Here is an 18955-nt window from a genome sequence, read left to right on the forward strand (position 1 = left end):
CACACGGCCCCGCGGGGAGGGCCGGAGGCCACACTCGGTAAAACTCCGTGCTTACAACTACGCTTCTCCTTGTTTGTTTGTTTTTAAGGATTTATTTATTTTGGGGAGAGAGAGAGAAAGCACAGCAGTAAGGGGCAGAGGAAAGAGGAGAGAATCTCTCCGACACCCCGCTGAGCACGGAAAACAATGCGGGGCTCCATCTCACCACCTGAGATCACAACCTGAGCTGAAATCAAGAGTCGGATGCTTGACCGACAGCCGCCCAGGCCCCCGTGTGTGACCCCTGGCTTCTTTGTTCCGGAGTGACATGGTGGCCTCGTCCTCCGACCTCTTCAAGCAAAGCCAGCGTGAGTGTACCGCGTTCTCCCCGTGTCCCTCCTTCCCCGTCCTGGCCCTAAGGCCCAGCCACCTCCCAGCCAACAGAAGACAGCGTGCGGGACGGACAGCTTTTCTTCTAGCCTGAGTCTGTAGCTGCTTTTCTTTTCTTTCTTTTTTTCTTTTTTAAAGTTTTTTTTTATTTATTTGACAGAACACATGTAGGCAGAGAGGCAGGCAGAGAGAGAGGAGGAAGCAGGCTCCCTGCTGAGCAGAGAGCCCGACGTGGGACTCGATCCCAGGACCCTGAGATCATGACCTGAGCCAAAGGCAGCGGCTTAACCCACTGAGCCACCCAAGCGCCCTGTAGCTGCTTTTCATGTTGGTAAGAACAGAAATCTTTTTCCCGTCATAGTACAGACAAGGAAACTGAGGCACAGGGACATTAACTCGCTCAACAGCCAGTAAGTCAGAGACTCAAACCTCAGAACCGGGATTATCGGGCTCCAGGGTCTAGGCACTCAAACTGTGCCATTCTCAACAAATGAGTTAGTGATGGGTGAATTCATTCACTCATCCAATACTCACTGAGCATCTCCTACGGGCCAGGCAGGGTTGAGGCCCTGGAGATTTGGCAATGAACAAGACACCTGGCCCTGCCCACGGAAGCTCACACTCCGGGGAGCGGGCAGAGGAGTGGGAGTACGTCTGCAGAGCCCTCCTCGGCAGAGGCCAGTGGCAGCCGTCAGAAGCCTGCATCTCCGGAGGGCCCTGTGCCCATACTGGCCACGCGGGCCGGGCCTTGAGGCTGGCAGCCCTCCTCTGAGTGCCTGTGCCTCTGACAGGGAGGAGGAGGGAGCCCACTAAACCCCTGGGGACCCCAAGGCACAGAGAAGCTTTGTGACTTGCCCGAGGCCCACGGCCAAGCCCGTGGATTGAAGGAAAGCCATAGTTTCCCCTCCCCTGTTAAGGGCCCCCAGAAGGACTCGGGTAAGGTCTTCCAGTCAGAACACCTGTGGGTTCAGGGACGGCAGAGATCACAGCCGCAGAGTGGGTCTTCCTGCAGCGGACGCTGGCGGCCGTGACCAGGCTGCTGTGCATTCTTCTGTTGGAAGACAGCCTCTCCTCTCACTTTAGGAGCCCGAGCCAAGGCCATCCCCTAGCCTTCTTAGCCACACAATGTACCTGGGAGGCCTCAGGAAGTCAACAGTTTTCCCAGACTCTGCGAGCCAAGCAGGTCTTGGCCTCTGTCCTGTTCCCCCAGGGTCACATGCCCCCAAAAGGGCCCTGACACCTGTGTCCCTTGGTCAGCAGAGCTGGGAGCAGTGGGGGTGTAGGTTTTCTGGACTATGTCATTCGGGAAACAGCTGGGCACAGCTGTGTCCTGAGGACGCTGCCCCAGCCTCGCCTGGAACACAGGGTCAGACGCCATTCCCAGCTCGGGCCCTGCGCCAGGAGGCCAGGCCAGGCCAGGCCAGGGGACGGCGTGTCCCCGCCTGACAAAGCAGTCCCCGCCTGCCCCCGGGGCTGCAGTGCGGAGGCTATCTCTCTCTAGCCCCGATCCAGAGGAATGTGTGCGCTTCTTCCCTGGACGTCTTCCCAAGCTGGGTGACTTCTGCGGGGAGGGCCATGGGCTGGTGTCCCAGAGTGTCTGAAAATAAGGCTGAAGAGGGATTGGTGGCTTCTGGAAGCCTGCACCCCGGTTCTCATCAACCTATCCAGGAGCCACCACGGGGCCCTGAGGCCGTGGGGGAGCCCGGCTCCAACCTCCTGCAGGCCGGCCGCTGTGGGCTGAGGCCACGCTTGGTTCAGACTGTGGCTCTCCCCGCTCATGGCCGGTGAGAGGCCACGGCCACGTCCCCGCTCTCCCTCAGCTGCGAAACCTCACGGGACCCCGTGCCGCCGGCCCACCAGGCCTACACGCCTCCCCGCGGGCCGCCCTCACCGGCCCTTTGGCTTCCCCTCCTGCTAGGCAGCACCCAGTACTCTGCGCCCCGTGTGGACACGGGCGTGCACCTGCGACACCGTTGGGACGCCTCTGCTCCCTGCCTGTTAAAATCCAACTCACCCTCCGAGACCGGCCCTTCCATGGCCCCCACGCTGCCCCTCCCCGAGCACCCTCCCCCGTCCATCCCTCGGGCTCAGCGGGGTCCCGCTCCCACGGGCGGATCCACGCGGGCCTATCCCGACGGACGGAGCCCCCCACGCCCTGCCGCATGGACTCGGTTCCCCTCCGGGGCCCGGCTGGGACAGATACAGACCTGTCCCACGTGGAGATGACGCCCGTTTCACCACACCGGCAACACACGGGTGACGATTCTAACTTGCTCAAAGCAACCATCTTTCTCACCTATGACCCCGGTCGTTCCTGTGCGTCGTAGAAAACCCAAACATGTGGATGAATAAACCACATGATGAAACCACCCCCAAGTCCGAGACGCTGTCCCCTGCGGACATGCAAACACTAGGTCAGGGCCTCCGTGTTCTCTCCTGAGCCCGTCACGGCCCAGACCTGCGGGCCAGCCCCAGCCGAGGCTGGGTGGACCCGAGCTCCAGGAGGAGCCCCCGTTGGGCAGGACTGCCCTCCCAGTCTGCAGCTGGGCCCCCGGAGCCCTTCCCAGAGGCCCGGCCTCTGCTCTGGAACCCAACTCCGGCCAAAGGGAAGGCCAAGTTGGCAGCAGCTCAGCTTCCCAGAGGCCAGGGGCCCGTTCCAGTCCTTGAACCTGCGGTTCAGGCTGGCCAACCTGTGGGGGGGGGGGGGGGCGGGAGCAGCAGTGAGGACGCTGCCCTTGACCCCACACAGACGCTGTGGGCACTTCTAAGCAAGTGAAACCCCCTTCTGCCCTTCCCGAGGGCGGAGTGAACACGCCGGAGGGCGAGGCCCCGAGGCAGAGCCCGAGGAAGCCCCGGGCGGTCCCAGGGACCCCGGCTGTCAGCCCCCCGTGGCTACAAGGCTGCGCGCCCAGAGCCGCGTCCTCACAGCACTGAGGGGCCCATCTGGGGGAGCCATGCGTGACCCCCGCGTTTCCAGTGCAAGTGGAAGAGGTGTGAACGCCAGGACACCCCCGAGCTGAAGACCCCCGCCTGGCCTTTCAGGGGTCGGTCCCCAGGCTGGAGCACTTGACTCCGATGCCTAAGTCTGAACCTGGAAATGAAGGAGGGAAAACAGCCGAGCCTGGGGAAGGGGCCTGTGTCTCAGAAAGAGCAGAGAGGTCCGCCCGCGCTCGACTTGGACTCTCGGGAATGAGCCGGTGAGAGGCAAGATGGTGAAGCGGGAGCGGGTCTTCCTGCCCCGGAGCCCCCAGCCCACCCTCCTGGCGCGGCGTGGAGACCTCCGCGGCAGGCGGCTCTCTGGGGTCCCCGCCGTGGGGTCGCTCGCCCAGGCACGCCAGCCCCTGTCCCATGGAGCTTTTCACTCAGCAAGTCCTGCCCAACAGACAACTCAAAGGGCACAAAATCTGTTGTCCCAGCAGAAGTCCCTGCAGAGAGGGACTTGTGGGCTCAGGGCGCCGAGAAAGCCCGGAAGTGTCCGCAAACAGAGGCATTGGCTGTTGGCCTTGGAGAGGGTCACGTCCGTCCACAGGCAGGGAGGGGCTTGCAGGACAATCTTGGAGAACCTTCCCCACACCCGCAACATTAGTGCAGCTCGCTGGAACCTTCCAGCCCTGGCCCACGGAGTGCACGAGGGCCGTCCTCCTCCAGAGACGGGCACCAGACCGCCATCTGGGACAGGCAGGGGCCACATTCAGGCCAGCGGGCCGCGTGCTGCCGTATTCGTGTGTTCCTCTGGGTCACCACTCCCATGGGGACTCGGGACTCCAGGAAACAGTGGCGGGACCGTGGTGAGCAGAAGTGGAGAGAAGCCAGGCAGCCACAGTGTGTGGGTCACCCACCCGGTGGCCACAGGGAGGTGCCATCCAGGCTGCATCTGGGGAAAAGGGCGAGGGGAATGTCCTGGACAGAGGGGGCCTGACCCCCCACCGCGTTCCAGAAGGTCCACGCCCACAAACCAGTCCCTTTCAGGGCAGCAGGGACCTGGTATCCATTCTCCAGGCCCACAGCAGAAACCCCATTCCTAACAGGCAAGAGACGGTCGGCTTCTCAAAAGGGCTGCCTTCGTGGGCAGCTAATCGTCGGATCCCACAGAGGGTCCCGTGAGACCCCAGCCCTCTACCGGCCCCCGGGTCACGGAGTTGCTGTGGGCCAAGCCCCTCACACAGACACGCTGCCTACCTCCGAGATGAAGCCTTCAAAGGTCGGGGGGCAGGCGAGGACAGGCACCTCATCTGCGTCTGCCCCTGAAATTGTGGCCATAGTCCCAAACCCCTGTGGCCATCTGGGACAACAGGCCCACTGGAAGCCAGCCCCAGGAGGTGTGGACACAGCGACGGAAGACACACAGCCACAGGCACACGTGGCGTCAACGCGTGTCATTACACACACGGGCCCGGCCTGGGTGTCCAAGGCTGGACCCCCCCCAAAGCCTGACTTCTCTTCCTTGACACCCTACGCAGTCTCATGCTCTAGTCCTACCTGCTGGTCGCAGCCTTGTCCTCGCCCGGCTCCGAGCTTCTCCCCGCCCTGGGCCTTCGGCGGGATAGCCGCGCCGCCTGGTTGGCCCTGCGGGCTCCGATGCCAGGAGCTTGGGGCCACTTCGCGGCCGGGGAGCGTGTTTGGTCCCCCCCGTAGGCTGGGAACAGCAGCCCTCCCCTCGGCGCCACTTGACCCCGCCACACGCCTGTCCTGCCCCTGCCCACTGAGCCCTTCGGCCCCTTTGAGCTCCCCCACGGGGCTCCCTCGGGGCGGTGGGGCGGGTCCAGATCCCACGGCCCGGCGGGAACTAGCCACCGCGTGCCGCAGAATCATCCGAGGCGGGAGTGGGCGCGGGCACATGGGCCACGGGGACAAAGCCGGCCTGTCAAACAGGAAGGGACATCATTTTGTCACAGCCTTTTCTCGCCCGTGGAGCAGGGAAAGGACCCCCCCCCCCCGCACTGTACGACAAGCTCGCACACACTCATGCTCTAGACGCACCAACATCGACCGCCGTAAATGAACAGCCTCGCTCACCAGCACTCCCCCAGCTCACCAGGCACCCAAAGCTCTACCCTGGCTGTGGGGAGGGGGTGCTGGCCACAGCGCGGACCCCAAGTCCCCGCTCCCCGCCCTGCCCTTGGGTTTCCCACTGGAACATTTTTTATAGACTCGAGACCATCATCAAAACAAGATTCAAAATTCAGTCTTGCTTTTGGCAGGGAGTCCCCAGGGCAGCCCGGGGGCCAAAGATAAACAGGAGGCACATGGCGGGGATCAGCCCCGTGTCCACACCCGCCTCCTCTCCCGCTGGGCTGGTTCGCGGGACCAGGAGGGCCGGTAGCAGACAGGTGGGGTCATGGGCACCCACCCAGGATACTGGGCATCTGGCTCGGTGCTCCCCGGCATTCGTCTGCACACTCGTCCCCCACGCCCCCCACGAACAGAAGAGGAGAGGGAGGCTCACGGTGGGGCGGGGCTCCCCCCGGCTCGCACAGCAGGGACTGACCCCCGGTTCTCTGGCTACTGTGCCAGACCCAGGAGCAGGAGAGGCAGGGGTCACAGCCATGCCCTGAGGAGGGGCCGACAGCCTCACTTGGCTTTTCTCTGTTCCCTATCATGCCCGAAGCAGGATACACCTGATGGAGGAGGTTGGCTGAAACCCCCAGAAGGTGCTCAATTATGTCCCCCAGGGGGCATGCAGCCGGACCTCCGCTGGGGCTCTGCTGGGGCCTGGCCCTCAGGACTGATTCCCTGAGTCACGGAGAAGGATGCTGTGTCCTCTGCGCAACCCCCGTCGGTGTGCTCTTCTGTCCCTCTCTCGGCTGAGGGAGGGAGGCTTCTGCCCACCCTGGGACCCCCAGCCTTGACCGGACACTCTGTCCTCACCTCTCGGAAGGCAGGAGGCCGGAGGCCGGTCCCAGGCTGGGCTTGCTGTTCCCTGCGACCCGGACCCACCCACCCCAACATGAGCCGGGCCAGCCTGCGCGGGACCCCACACCTCTCTCCTCAGGAAGTGCGACCCTCCCCGGCTGCTCCGGTCGACACCTCCGGGTCAGAACTGGCTCACGGGGCCACCGGGCGGCAGGACGGGGACCTGCGTTTCCAGCCAAGCACACGGTCTGTGCAAATAAAAGCAGGGGCCCGTCTAGGAAGGAGCTGGGAAATCAGAGGTGACCGCGCTGCCTGCACCGGCCCTGCGGGCGGACGAGGGAAGGCGGCTCCGCGGCGGGACTCTCCCAAGGACCCTCGGCCCGGCCTTGCAGAGCCCCAGCGGCCAGCAGCCGGCCGGGGAGCGAGGACGCCCGTTTCACTCCGCGTGCACGCTCCTGTAGGAGGCCCCGGGGAGCAAACACGCAAGCACACACGCACACGCCTCTACACACTTGTATACACACGCACACGCATGCACGTTACACACATGTTCACACGGGCACACGAACACTCACGCTCGTGCACACGCAAGCCGCTTGCTCTTGGCAACTCTGGGCCAGACAGCTCAGGAGCAGCCTGCCAGACCCCGGGCTCGTCCAGCCCCGTCCCCAGGCCGGCCTGTGACCCTTTCGCAATGTCCTACCCACCCAAAGCCCACACGGTCCTGACCTGGGGCATCTGGCTGCCCCCGCAGGAAAACCTCCCACGGGGAATGGTGATGTTTACGAAACAGGTCAATACTTTCCCCGCGGGTGTGGGTCCTTCCGTGTGAGCTGCGCGCGGGGGCCTGTGCGGGCCTTGGGCCGGGCCGTGGGACCCATGCGGCATGGGCGGGAGTCTGCAGCTCCCAGCACCACAGCCTGGACACACGTGAGCACTGGCTTCAGGACGCCGGGGGACAGCAGAGACACCCCCATTCCTTCCTTCCTCCTGTACGGTGCGTGGCTGGGGCGCACCCCAGAGTCCTTCCCTTCCCCGAGGGAGGGAAAGCCAGGCGGCAGGAGGAGGAGAGCACCGAGCCACCCTGTGTGCTCTGGGGGCTCCACTCGGCCCCCGCCCCCCGTATCTGGCACATGGTATCTCGGTAAGCTGTGCTCTTTGAGGACCCCTGGTACCGACCCGAACGTCCCATCCTCAGAAGTGCATGTCTTCCTTTGTCAGGCCCGGGGCAGGGACCCTGGGGGGCAGGAGGACGCCCAGGACCCTGGGTTTGACCCTGGGCTTGACTGTCACCAACCCCCTCCACCCCCTTCCCGATGCCTTTTTTTTTTTTTTTTTGTAAAATTGTCACACAGAAATGAAGGTAACAGAGAGAGACAGCACATGGTAAAAGAATTTTTAAGTAACAAAACTTGGGCTTATCCACAAGCTCAAATGTTTCCACTTTAAAAAACGAAACACCTTTTCCTCCTCGCTGGGAAGAGCCCAAGGGGATCCCAGGGCAGATGATGCTGTTCTTACTTCAGCCACCAGGTGGCGGTCAAGACCAGCGCATCGCGGCTCCGCCGGCCCAGGCGCCCGGGAGGGGAGGGGGGCTTCCCCCAAGGTCCCCGGTGGAGGAAGGGGTGCAGGCGAAAGGGACAGTGTCCGCTGCAGAGGTGACCACAGACTGCCTACGCCGTGCTCAGCCTCACAACAATGCACAGGAATAGGCACGATGCCTGCAGAAGTTGAGGCCCAGAACGGACAAGGGCATGGTCTACGGTCCCAGCCCCTCGGGGACAGAGCCTGGGCTGGAACTCTCATTTCCCGACTCACTCGGACTCATCCCGCAGATGCCCAGGGGTCACCTGGCTTTCTTCACAGTCCCCAGGGTGGTCGTGCCCCCGTGAGGACCCCCACGCCGCGGCAAACCTGCCTGAGGGGGATTTGAGCTCCGCTTGCCTGAGCATTTGCAGCTGCCTGAGGCTCAGCAGCGCTGGACAGCAGAGTCCAGGGCTCATCAGGTTCCTGCCCTCCAGCGGGAAGGCCCTGGGAACTTCCTGGGGTCCCCTGGGGGCTGCCCTAGACAAAGGCCACAGGGTTTGGCCCAGGATGTGGCTGGGAGGCCCAGCTGCCTCCCCGCCCTCTTGCCTTCCAGCCGTCCACCCGCCAACCCCTGTCCCTGGGCCCACTCCCATTAGGCCCCTCCTGACTCGTGCCCGGCCCAGCCAAGGGACACCCCATCCTCTGCCTGGGAAGCCGCGTTAGCAGGAGCCTCGGAGGAGCCCGTCCCACACCAGCCAGGCCAAGAGCAGGAGGAACAGCAGGACCAGAGCCGCAGCCAGGGTCACAGAGGGCACCAGGTCCGAGTCCTCGGGACCAGGGATGACATCGCCAAGGGCAGGGTGGAGAGCAGCGGGGACGCCGGCCGGCTGGGCGTCAGAGACCTTCTCCCCTGGGGGCTCCGGCCGGCCCATCTGTGGGAACGAGGACATGAGGGATTCTCTCCGACCCCTGCCCCTTGGGAGGCCCTCCAGGCACAGGAGGACCCAGGGCCAGGGGGTGCCCCATAGGTGACCTTGGCCAGTGACTCCCCAAGACTCCATTGTCTCCTCTGCAGAAGGGAAGGGGAGGACAGGGCCCGGAGGAGCCAGCAGGGGTGGGGCCTGGCATTCCCTCCCACCCCCGTACCTCCCCTCCTGAGAGGACTGGGGCTGGAGAGTCAGGCTCAGCGCCACAGCCCCCCTCTGAGACCTTTGTCCTTGTGCCCGGGGGTCCAGAATGCAGCTCAGCCAGTTTCTTGGGCACGTGGAAGCTGGCAGACTGGTCTGGAGGGACCTCTGTCAAGGTGCAGGAAGAGCTCCATCAAGGACCACGCGCCGCCCTGTGCCAGAGGGCAGCCGGGAGGGGGCACCAGGTTCCATCCATCCTGCGGCTCAGAGAAGGCAGGGTTCTCAAGAAGTCCCAGAGATTGGCAGAGGTTGTCCTGGTCCCCAGGGTCCTCCTCTATATGGGCCAGACTGGGCACCAGGTCCTCTGCTAACCAAGCCCGGGATGGAGATGGTGCAGGAGCCCGGGGGCCGGGGGTAGTCTTCCCCTAGCACCTCCCAACCCCGGGGGCTCTGCGGGAATCTACCTTCGGACCAGGGTGGTCTCCCGTGCACGGAGCTGCGGCGTTCCCCAGGGCAGGCCCAGACCAGTGGCAGCTTGAAATCACCTAGGGGCCCTTCCTGTCAAGAACCCACGCTGCTTGGGGCCTCCCTCGGGGAGGGATTGGAGCTTGAGGGCGGGGAAACCAGTCCCTGGTGTGGGTGTGTCCAGGCCAGAGATGGGCTGCAGATCCAGGTGCACGGATGCCCAGACCAGTGCTTTCCTCTGCTTCTGAGCCCAGACTTCACGGGGAGAGAAGCTAATGGAGAGGGGAAGGCTCTGAATTCAGATCGGCCAGGGGCCTCCTGGCCCGGCTGTGTTCATCTGCCGGGCCAGGCACCGATGGGCAGGGAAGAGGAGGGCCCCACGCTGCTCCAGAGCCAGGGTCCCCGAGCAGCCCATCTGCGATAGACCCACGTGTCAGGAGAGAAAGACCCATGGGGGGGCAGTGGTTAACAGAGGCCCGAAGACTAGACAAACATCCTTGCGGAAGGAAATCATCCTTTAAGGACACAGATGATCACTGATCTTAAAAGCAAACGTGTGAGATCGCCTTCATGCCCATGAAGGCAATGGCTGAGCAAACCCCGTTACATCTCAGTGGATAAAACACGGTGACACGTCTTGTTCCGAGTCAGCAGGAGGAGGCACCATTTATTGGCTCTGCCTGGATCCAAAGCCCAGGTCCTTCACAGCAGGAAAACGCTGACATGTGCTGTAAGTGGTCTCACACTAGTGCACACACGCACACGACGGGAAAATACGCAGGACGGACCACGGAGCAAGGACGCCCAGAGCACCAGACGGGTGATGGATGTGGCTTTCCCAAGCCTTTCTCCATTGTTCTACTAGTTGTACTTTCGTAGCAGAAGGGAATTACAGGATTCCTTTTAAAAACAATTTACTGGGGGCAGCTGGGTGACTCCGGCTGGGCGACCCACTCTTGACTTTGGCTCGGTCTGATCTCAGGGCTGTGGGACCGAGTCCTGTACTCAGCATGGCGTCTGCTTGGGATTCTCCCTCTGCTTCTGTCCCACCCTTGCTCTGGCACCCACTCCCTCTCTTTCTCTCTCAAATAAATGCAGTCTCTTTTAGAATTAAACAATATTAAAAAAAAAGATATAGTTTCAATAGCTAAAATTTGGAAATAACCCAAATGCTCAACAACAGAGGATCAGTTATGAAAACCCACACATGACACATCCATGCAGAACAGGGTGTGAGCCCGCCGGTCTCTGGGAAGGTCCGCGGGCAGGGCGGGCACTCGCACGCCACGTTACCGTTCCGGGGTGAGCCTCCAGGAAACGTTCAGTTTCCACTTTTATTTTTTAATTTTATCTTATTACTGGGATGAGTCTCAACAAGCCCAACTTATTTCTGCAACCAAACAGGACCAGAAATGGAGAAAATGCAGATCTGTGCCACTGGGACCACCGCCACACCCCAGCCCTCACCCCGCAGGGCCAGGGCCGTGATGCGGGATGCGGGATGCTGCCACGCGCACGCCTCAGCCTGATTTCGCCTCACCCCCGGAGGCGAGGGGGCAGGGCCGGCGGTGACTGGGGCAGCCATGTAGCCATGTAGCCGGGAGGGAGTCCAGAAAGCAGAGCTCATGGCCTTCTTTCGGAGGGAGACACGTGTTTCCCGTGTGACCTTGGGGAGTCGCTTGGCCTCTCTGGCCCTGTTTCCTCCAGTCTGTAGGGGCTGGGCCTGGGGTGGGCCGCAGTCCGAGGCCGAGTGCTGGTATCCCGCTGGACCCCGACACGGGCTGGCCAGACGTGAGCCCGCAGGGGGGTTCCCAACCGAAGGGCCAGTCCAGGGGTCTCCAGTGACCCATGAGCTGCAGGGCACGCCCGTTTAAAACCTGGCCCCGCCCGGTGGTCGCCGCCTCAAGAAAGCCCCGCGGGGCAGGCACCCTGTCCGTCCCCCTCCGGGCAGCCCGTGTCCCTGGCAAGACTGTCCGCGCTCCGCCCCCGGGCCCGCGCCCCGGGAAAGCCCCGCCGAGCCCCGCACCCAGCCCCGGACCCACACCCCAGGAAAGCCCCGCACCCTCTTCCCCAGCCCTTGCCCCCGGAAAGCCGGGCCGAGCCCCGCACCCTAACCAGAGCCCCGCCCCCAGGCCCGCGCCCCGGGAAAGCCCCGCCGAGCCCCGCACGCCGCCCGCCCCCGCCCCTGCGCCGCGCCCGCATCCGAGCATCCGCACGGCTCGCCGCGGTCCCATAGGCCGGCGCCGGCGCCGCAGGGCCGCCTCGCAGCCAATCGCGGCCGAGGGGCGGGGCTCCAGCCCCAGCCGGATGCTCGGAGCGGCGGCTGCCCCGAGCGTCTCCCGGGCCGAGCTGCCCTCCAGCGCCCCGGCCCGCGGCGGCCGCACGGAGCCAGCGAGCGGGGGCGGCCATGCAGGAGCCGCTGCTGGGGGCCGAGGGCCCGGACTATGACACCTTCCCCGAGAAGGCGTCCCCGTCGCCGGGGGAGAGGACGCGGGGCGGGTGAGAGGCGCGGGGCGGGGGGCTGCGGGCGGGGCCGGCTTCCGCCCGGGGCCTGCTCTGACCTTCCGCCGCTGTCCCGCGAGGGCCCGTCTGCCCCCCCGCCCCGGACCCCCTGGTCCTGTGTGCGGAGCCGCTCGCCGCCCGGCGCAGGTCCAGCCCCGACCGGCGCAGAGGGGGAGGGAAGCCCCGAGAGGGCAAGGGGCGCGCTTGCCTAAGGTCACGGCGCGCTGCGGGGGCTGCGGGGGCTGCGGGGGCTGCGGGGGCTGCGGGGGCTGCGCGGGCGAGGTCCTGGCGGGAGAGCGGCGCTCCTTCGCCCGCGTCTCGGCCTCGGGGCGGGGGGCCTCGGGGGCCGCCCTGGGGATTCTGCCAGCGAGCGGACACTCAGGCTCCAGGAGCCCTCGGCCGAGCCCGGGGTCCGCGCGGCCGTCCAGGGCTGAGCCGGCAGCCCCTGGGCCCAGGACCCCGTAGCCTTTCGGCCGCGGGGGGAGGAGGAACTCTGGGACCTCATCGCTCTGCCCGCCCCCACCCACCAGGACCCCACAGAACAGGAGGGTGTTCCTGGCCACCTTTGCCGCGGTGCTGGGCAATTTCAGCTTCGGGTACGCCCTGGTCTACACGTCCCCTGTCATCCCGGCCCTGGAGCACTCCTTGGACCCGGACCTGATCCTGACCAAAACCCAGGCATCCTGGTTTGGGGTAAGAGCCATGCTCGGAGCTGGAGACGGGCAGAGCGGGGTGAGTGGGGACCCACTAGGCTCGGGTCCCCCTGTAGGGCCCTGGCCTTCCTCCTCGCCCATCCTGGCCAAGTTGTGGAAGGAGCAGTGGGTGAGCTAGGCCAGAGGATTGCTCTGAAACAGGAGGAAGTAGTCGCTAGGGAAGAAGACAGCAGAGAGGTGGCCCACCAGGTCTCCCCCTGCCCCAGACCCCCCACACCCACCCTCTGCCGGGCTGCCACAACAGAGGGGTACCTCCCTGGATGGTGGGAGGCAGAGGCATCAGATGCCAATGGGAAGAGGCACTGGCTGGGGCAAGGGGGCCCCCAGGACTGAATGTGGGCACGTGGGAGGGAAGAGCAGGGCCCTGAGAGCCCCGGGATGCTGGAAGGACCATCTCGGTAGCTTCCAATTAACAATCACAACAGAGCAGCCAAGACAATACCTAGTGTGTGCTGAGCACTCGGCGTGTGCCAGGAGTGTGCTACTGGGCCCCGTCCACGAGAGCAGGTTGGCTCCAGGGCCAGCCTTATAAGGGGGCTCTTCCTGGTGTCTCCATAAAGAAACTGAGGCTTGGGTAGGCTGAGCAACGTGCCCAAGTCAGTGGCTGGATCCTACTCACTACACTGACAGGAATCCAAGAACCCCCAAATCTGAAAATGCCGGAGGCTTTGGGTCACAGGATTCTCCCATCTGCCATGATAGTATTAGACATTTAAACGTTCGGCTGAGCTGAACCACTGTGGACAAGTGGCCCCACCTACTCCCCAGAACAGGACTCCCCATGGTGGCATTGCTAACAAATGGTTGTGCGTGTGATGTTTGCACACCTCTGGGGACAGGAGGCTCACTACCTCACGATCAGCCTGGAAAAGCGGCTGCCCCTAGGCTCCAATGGGGGGTTGGAGTGTTGGATGCCCACACATGTCTGCCTTGCTCCCCTTTCCTACAGTCCATATTCACCTTGGGTGCAGCGGCTGGAGGCCTCAGCGCCATGGTCCTCAACGACCTCCTGGGCCGGAAGCTCAGCATCATGTTCTCAGCTGTGCCGTCGGCAGCCGGCTACGCGCTCATGGCAGGTGCCCGTGGCTTCTGGATGCTGCTGCTGGGGAGGACGCTGACAGGCTTTGCTGGGGGCCTCACAGCTGCCTGCATCCCGGTAAGGCCAGGACTGCCCACCCCTGCCCCTTCACTGCCTCAGCACTGTGCTGAGCACGGTTGCTGCAGTCTCCCGGCCACCCCCGGCCCCCGACCCCCCGGGCAGTGGGGATATGTTTGCCAGGAAACCTCAGCTTCCCTGCAGCAGGATAGCTAATCTGTCCCCACATGCCCAGCCGACCTCACGCTGGACCCCTTCAAGTTCCTACCCCATTTCCCGATACTCAGACACATTGCTCAACTGAAGAAAATCTGTGTTGAGCAACGGGGGAAGGGGAAGTCTCTCCCTCCCCAGGACTCCTCCCACAGCTGCACACACACCCTGTCAGGGGCCAGGCCAGCAGGCAGCCGGGGGCCCCGGGAGGAGCTGAGTCTGGGGGCCCGTGGGCCTCCCACACCCCCGTCACCAGCTCCCTATTTCAGAGGTGACCTTTTGCCCACTGGACCGTTAGGGAAATGGCCTGAGTCACAGTCAGGACAAAGTCCCACCAGAAGACCCCACTTGTCACTTCCCAAGGTTCACTGGGGCCACCTCTCCCATCCTAGCCAAGCCTGGGAGCCTGATCTCACCAACGGCGTGGGCTGGGCCCACCTGTCTTGCAGGTGTACGTGTCTGAGATCGCTACCCCAGGTGTTCGTGGGGCTCTGGGGGCCACACCCCAGCTCATGGCCGTGTTCGGATCTCTGTCCCTCTATGCCCTTGGCAAGTATCATCCAAAAGAGCACTGAGCACCTCCTGTGTGCAGGCGGCGGGTGACCGGGTTGGAAAGGCAGTGAATACACCCCAAACCAAGCCCCGTGCTGGGGGATGAGAGACTGGCTTAGCACCCCCCACCCCCCTGTGCTGTGTCCCTCCAGGCAATGCCCAGCCTCTCTGTGGGCACGGGGGAGGTCCAGAGAGAAAAGAGATCGGAGCCCATCTGTTTGAGATGGGGTGGGGGTTTAGGGTAGAAACCTGGGGCCTTGCTTGCTAAGGCTGCCCCCCGCATCACCCTGCCATGGGCCTTGAGACCCTCCAAGGACCACCTTCTATGTGCTGGGCCCTGTGCTAGGGGCCAAGCAATCCCTGGGGTCCCTCCTGGTCTAGATCACAAAGGCCTGGGGCAACCAAGGTAGGCTTCCTATGGGAGGCGGCCCCGGGGCTAGCCCTTGAGAGCAGATGGGGTTGCTCCGAGGCCTCGGCAGGAGGGGACTCTGTCCGGCATGGACCACAGCTCCTCACCCTGTCCTCACCCCCAGGCCTCCTGCTGCCGTGGCGCTGGCTGGCCGTGGCAGGGGAAGGGCCGGTGCTCGTCATGGTCCTGCTGCTCAGCTTCATGCCCAACTCCCCTCGCTTCCTGCTCTCACGGGGCAGGGACGCGGAGGCGCTGCGGGCGCTGGCCTGGCTCCGCGGGACCGACACGGACATCCGCTGGGAGTTCGAGCAGATCCAGGACAACGTCCGCAGACAGGTGTGGGAGGGTGGGCCTCGGCTGCTTCTTCCCGGGGAACAGGAATAAGAGCCCCCCTCCAAGCGCTGCGGGGAGGGGAGAGATTGTGGTTCCCGACCCAGAGCCGGTGCTCCTCGCTGCGGATGCCTGGGCACGCAGAGATCCTGGCACGCGCAAGTCTGCCTTGACCCACCCACTCATCCAAGAGCCTGGGGTTCGGGCGGGGGTCCCCCAGCCTGTGCGTGGCCTGGACTGCCTCTGGGCACAGAGTCTTTCCTGGGGAAAGGGAGGAGGGAGTCTCCCACCCAGCCGAAGGCAGGGTGGTGCCTGCTGGAGGGGCTGGCCCAGTGCCCCCAGCCCAGTGGCAGCCTCCTGTTTCTAGAGCACCCACATGTCGTGGGCCGAGGCCCGGAGCCCCCACATGTACCGACCCGTCCTCATCGCCTTGCTCATGCGCTTCCTGCAGCAGCTGATGGGCGTCACTCCCATCCTGGTCTATCTGCAGCCCATCTTCGAAAGCACCGCCGTCCTGCTGGTGAGAGCCCGGCCCCGGCACCCAGGAGGCCGTTCCCTACGGCCGCGGGTCAGGGGTGCATGCACTGTGCCGAGCCCGCCAGGGTCTCCTGGCGGGGTTTGTGCCACACCCCCATTCTCAGAATAATGTTTGTAAGTCAACTTACGTCTTAAAATACCCGGGCTTCCAAAGGTACCGTTTTCTAGAAGTGCTGAGTTCTGGGGGGTCATGGAGCCCAGCTTCAGAGCATCTGCCACTCGCCGAGGGAAGTCTCTTCTCTCTAGACCTCAGCGTCCGCCTCTGTGGAAGGGAGATAACGGGGTGTGCCTGCCTCGGCCGGCCCTGGGCTCCGAGGGAGAGGAGATTGAAAGATCAGTGACAGTGCAGTCCCACAGTCATTGCGGCGCTGGGATTCCATGCGGGCCCGGGCCTCGGGAGTGGGCATGGCAGCTGGGTCCTGACCAAGGAGCCCTGCAGCCCAGGCTGGGTGACCGGAGGAAGTGCCCCGCAGCTCAGTGCTCCAGAGGAGCTGTGGCCTTGGCCTGGGACCTGAGTGCCCTGCGGCCCCTTGTTGGGGGATATGTGGGATGGGCAGGCTGGAGCCCCCTCAGCGCCCGTGGCTTCCTTCGTGCAGCCCCCAAAGGACGATGCGGCCATTGTGGGGGCCGTGAGGCTCTTCTCCGTGCTGATCGCCGCTGTCACCATGGACCTGGCTGGCCGCAAGGTTCTGCTGTTTGTCTCGGGTGAGCTCCTGCGTTCTCCTCCTGCAGCTCCTGGTCGTTGGCTGGCCCAGGCAGAGGGCACTGTGGCTGGGAGCTCCGGGGTGGAGGTGTGGGTTGTCACACCTACTCTGTGGGTCCTGCTCCCCGCCAGTGCCCAGCATGGGGCCCGGCACACACCAGCCACCCCAGGAAGGTCTGCAGGGCTCAGGGGAGCAAACAGTGGGTATGACCCGAGCTTGGACGTGCAGGCGGAGCTCACTGCTCTACGGGAAGCGTCCGGTCAAGGCCATGGTGGCGGCCTGGATGAGAACTGGCCCACCCAGGGTGCTCAGTGCTGAGGGGCTCTGCGGAGGAAGCACCTGGCTCAGAGGGTCCTGGCCCCCCGAGGGCCCCATGTCTGTCCACAGCCACCATCATGTTTGCAGCCAACCTGACGCTCGGGCTGTACGTCCACTTCGGTCCAAAGCCTCTGACTCCCAACAGCACTGTGGGCCTCGAGAGCATGCCCTTGGGGGACACAGAGCCGCCCCTGGCCACCTCGTCCAGCTACCTCACCCTCGTGCCCCTGGTGGCCACCATGCTGTTCATCACTGGTAGGTACCCAGGGACTCTGCGGGTCCAGGGCCCGGGATGGCCAGCCAGAGGGGGCCAGGCTGGTGCTCCGGTGGGCGGGGCGCTGGGGCGGGGCGGGGTCTCGGCAGCTCCGCGGAGGCGACAGAGGCCCCTGGTCCTCTGTGGGCAGGCTACGCCATGGGCTGGGGACCCATCACCTGGCTCCTCATGTCGGAGATCCTACCGCTGCAAGCCCGCGGCGTGGCCTCGGGGCTCTGCGTCCTCGTCAGTTGGCTCACCGCCTTCGCCCTCACCAAGTCCTTCCTGCTGGTGGTGGTGAGTACCGGGGTCGGGCTTCCCAGCCAAGTCCTCTGAGTGTCCCGCGGGTCCTCCCGGGCCAGGACGAGCGAGCCCAGAGGGCCTTATGTCCGGGGGGCAGTTTGGGTCTCCGGGCAGGGTCCCCGCTGGCAGGGTCCCCGCTGGCCGCCCCGCATCCTCCCCGCTGCTGGTCCAAACCCCCAGCAGGCCCGGAAGCCAACCAGATGTCATGCCCAGCGCCCAGAAGGGACAATCTGACCCGGGCGGCTGGGGCGGGGGCCTCCCCTGGTGTAGCCCGCTGGACAGGGCAGGGCTGGGGAGCCCATGGAGTGTGCACTGCAGCCACGGAGAGGTGCGGGTGGGCGTGGGGCCGGGCAGGAGGACCTGTGTGGCGGCTGCGGAAACGCAGGCACTTGCTCCCCGCCAGGCTGGGGGGCCGGGCCTCCTGCTGGTGGGAGGGAGGCAGGTGCCTGAGCCCAGGCTGAGGCCAGAGCTCCCGGCAGGGCGGGCCACGCTAAAGCATTTGCGTCTGAACGGGAGGCAGTGAGGAGCCCCGCAAGGGCCCTGAGCAGGGGAATAAGGGGAAGGCCCCCAAGGCTGGCCAACACTAGGAGGGCCCCGGGAACCCCGTGTGACCAGATCGTCCCCTTCACACCCCCAGAACGCTTTTGGCCTGCACGTGCCTTTCTTCTTCTTTGCCGCCGTCTGCGTGGCCAGCCTGGTGTTCACCGGCTGCTGCGTGCCTGAGACCAAGGGCCGGTCGCTGGAGCAGATTGAGTCCTTCTTCCGCACCGGGAGGAGGTCCTTCCTGCACTAGGTCAGGGGCCCTGCCATGGTGGGGGCAAACCACTGGGCGTCTGCACTGGCCACGAGCCTGCACACCAAGCTGGGGAGGCAGCAGCCGTCCGCCGCCGGACGGAGCACAGGAGGACCGGACAGAAGCGCGGCAGGCCCCCGCCGTGCATGTTCTGGCTCTGGGCCGCAGCTCCCCTGTCCGGCCTGGGCCCCAACTCAGCAGCTGGCCACCTGCACGCCCATCGGCCAAGACCCGCTGGCAAGGGAGGCGGCCATGGGCCACAGGGCAGCGCACAGCCCAGGGACCAGGGACCAGGACAAGGCCCTGCTGGGTGACACGGGGCTGGGCTCCTTACTGCAGAGGACGCGGCCACGGAGGGCTGCACACAGGGACAGCGCCGTTTCGTTCGGATCTGCGTAGTCATCATGGAGCAACTTGATGCCAGCGAGGAAGAGAGACCCGCCGCTCTGAAAGCTTGTGGGCGCTGCAGGGGGCATTCTGGACCCCCACAGGCCAGGGCCCAGGACCCAGCACTGACACTTCCTCCTGCCCCTACCCAATCTCTGGAAACGGGGCTTAAGGGCTCCCGTCCGCAAACTGTGTCCTCCTGTTGTTGTCACAGTCAGTCAGGCTCTTGGCCTGGGGAGTGACATGATGGGGTCTCCTGCAAATGGGGGAGCCCACCCAGCAGCCAGGCTCAGCTAGTCCCAAACCCTCAGCCACAGTCGCTAGGGCCTACCGGCCCAGGCAGGGCCCCCTCCGTGGGCCGCAGGACGGCTCTGTCCCACAGGCTCCAGCCCTCCCCAGCTGTGTGCCCTGGGCGAGTCATGCTCCTCGGCTGAGAGGCTGTGCACAGGAGTGGGACAGGGCCAGCCACACGGAAGGTCAATAAAACGGCAGTTACTCCCAGGG

General features: G+C 64.6%; 1 protein-coding gene and 1 long non-coding RNA gene across 3 annotated transcripts; both read left to right on the forward strand.

Annotated features, from left to right (window-relative positions):
• Positions 1–18: 18 nt before the first annotated feature.
• Positions 19–10482, forward strand: LOC132024276 (uncharacterized). The gene is made up of 3 exons (XR_009406209.1): positions 19–347; positions 530–700; positions 5978–10482. It is a non-coding gene; the product is annotated as an uncharacterized LOC132024276 (long non-coding RNA).
• A 1178-nt stretch (positions 10483–11660) lies between these two features.
• SLC2A6 (solute carrier family 2 member 6) lies at positions 11661–18954 on the forward strand. Of its 2 annotated transcripts, XM_059410408.1 has the most exons (10): positions 11664–11840; positions 12374–12536; positions 13506–13712; positions 14315–14414; positions 14951–15162; positions 15524–15676; positions 16290–16398; positions 16785–16970; positions 17120–17265; positions 17909–18954. In XM_059410408.1, the coding sequence occupies exons 1-10, from the start codon at positions 11749–11751 to the stop codon at positions 18062–18064; spliced, it is 1524 nt and encodes a 507-aa protein (XP_059266391.1). In that variant the 5' UTR covers positions 11664–11748; the 3' UTR covers positions 18065–18954. The 2 variants fall into 2 exon arrangements, with proteins under 2 accessions (XP_059266392.1, XP_059266391.1); XM_059410409.1 differs by lacking the exon at positions 15524–15676 and having other exon boundaries at positions 11661–11840.
• The last annotated feature ends 1 nt before the right edge of the window (position 18955 follows it).

The sequence above is a fragment of the Mustela nigripes genome, chromosome 9 (genome assembly GCF_022355385.1).
Source record: "Mustela nigripes isolate SB6536 chromosome 9, MUSNIG.SB6536, whole genome shotgun sequence".
Classification (NCBI taxonomy): domain Eukaryota; kingdom Metazoa; phylum Chordata; class Mammalia; order Carnivora; family Mustelidae; genus Mustela; species Mustela nigripes.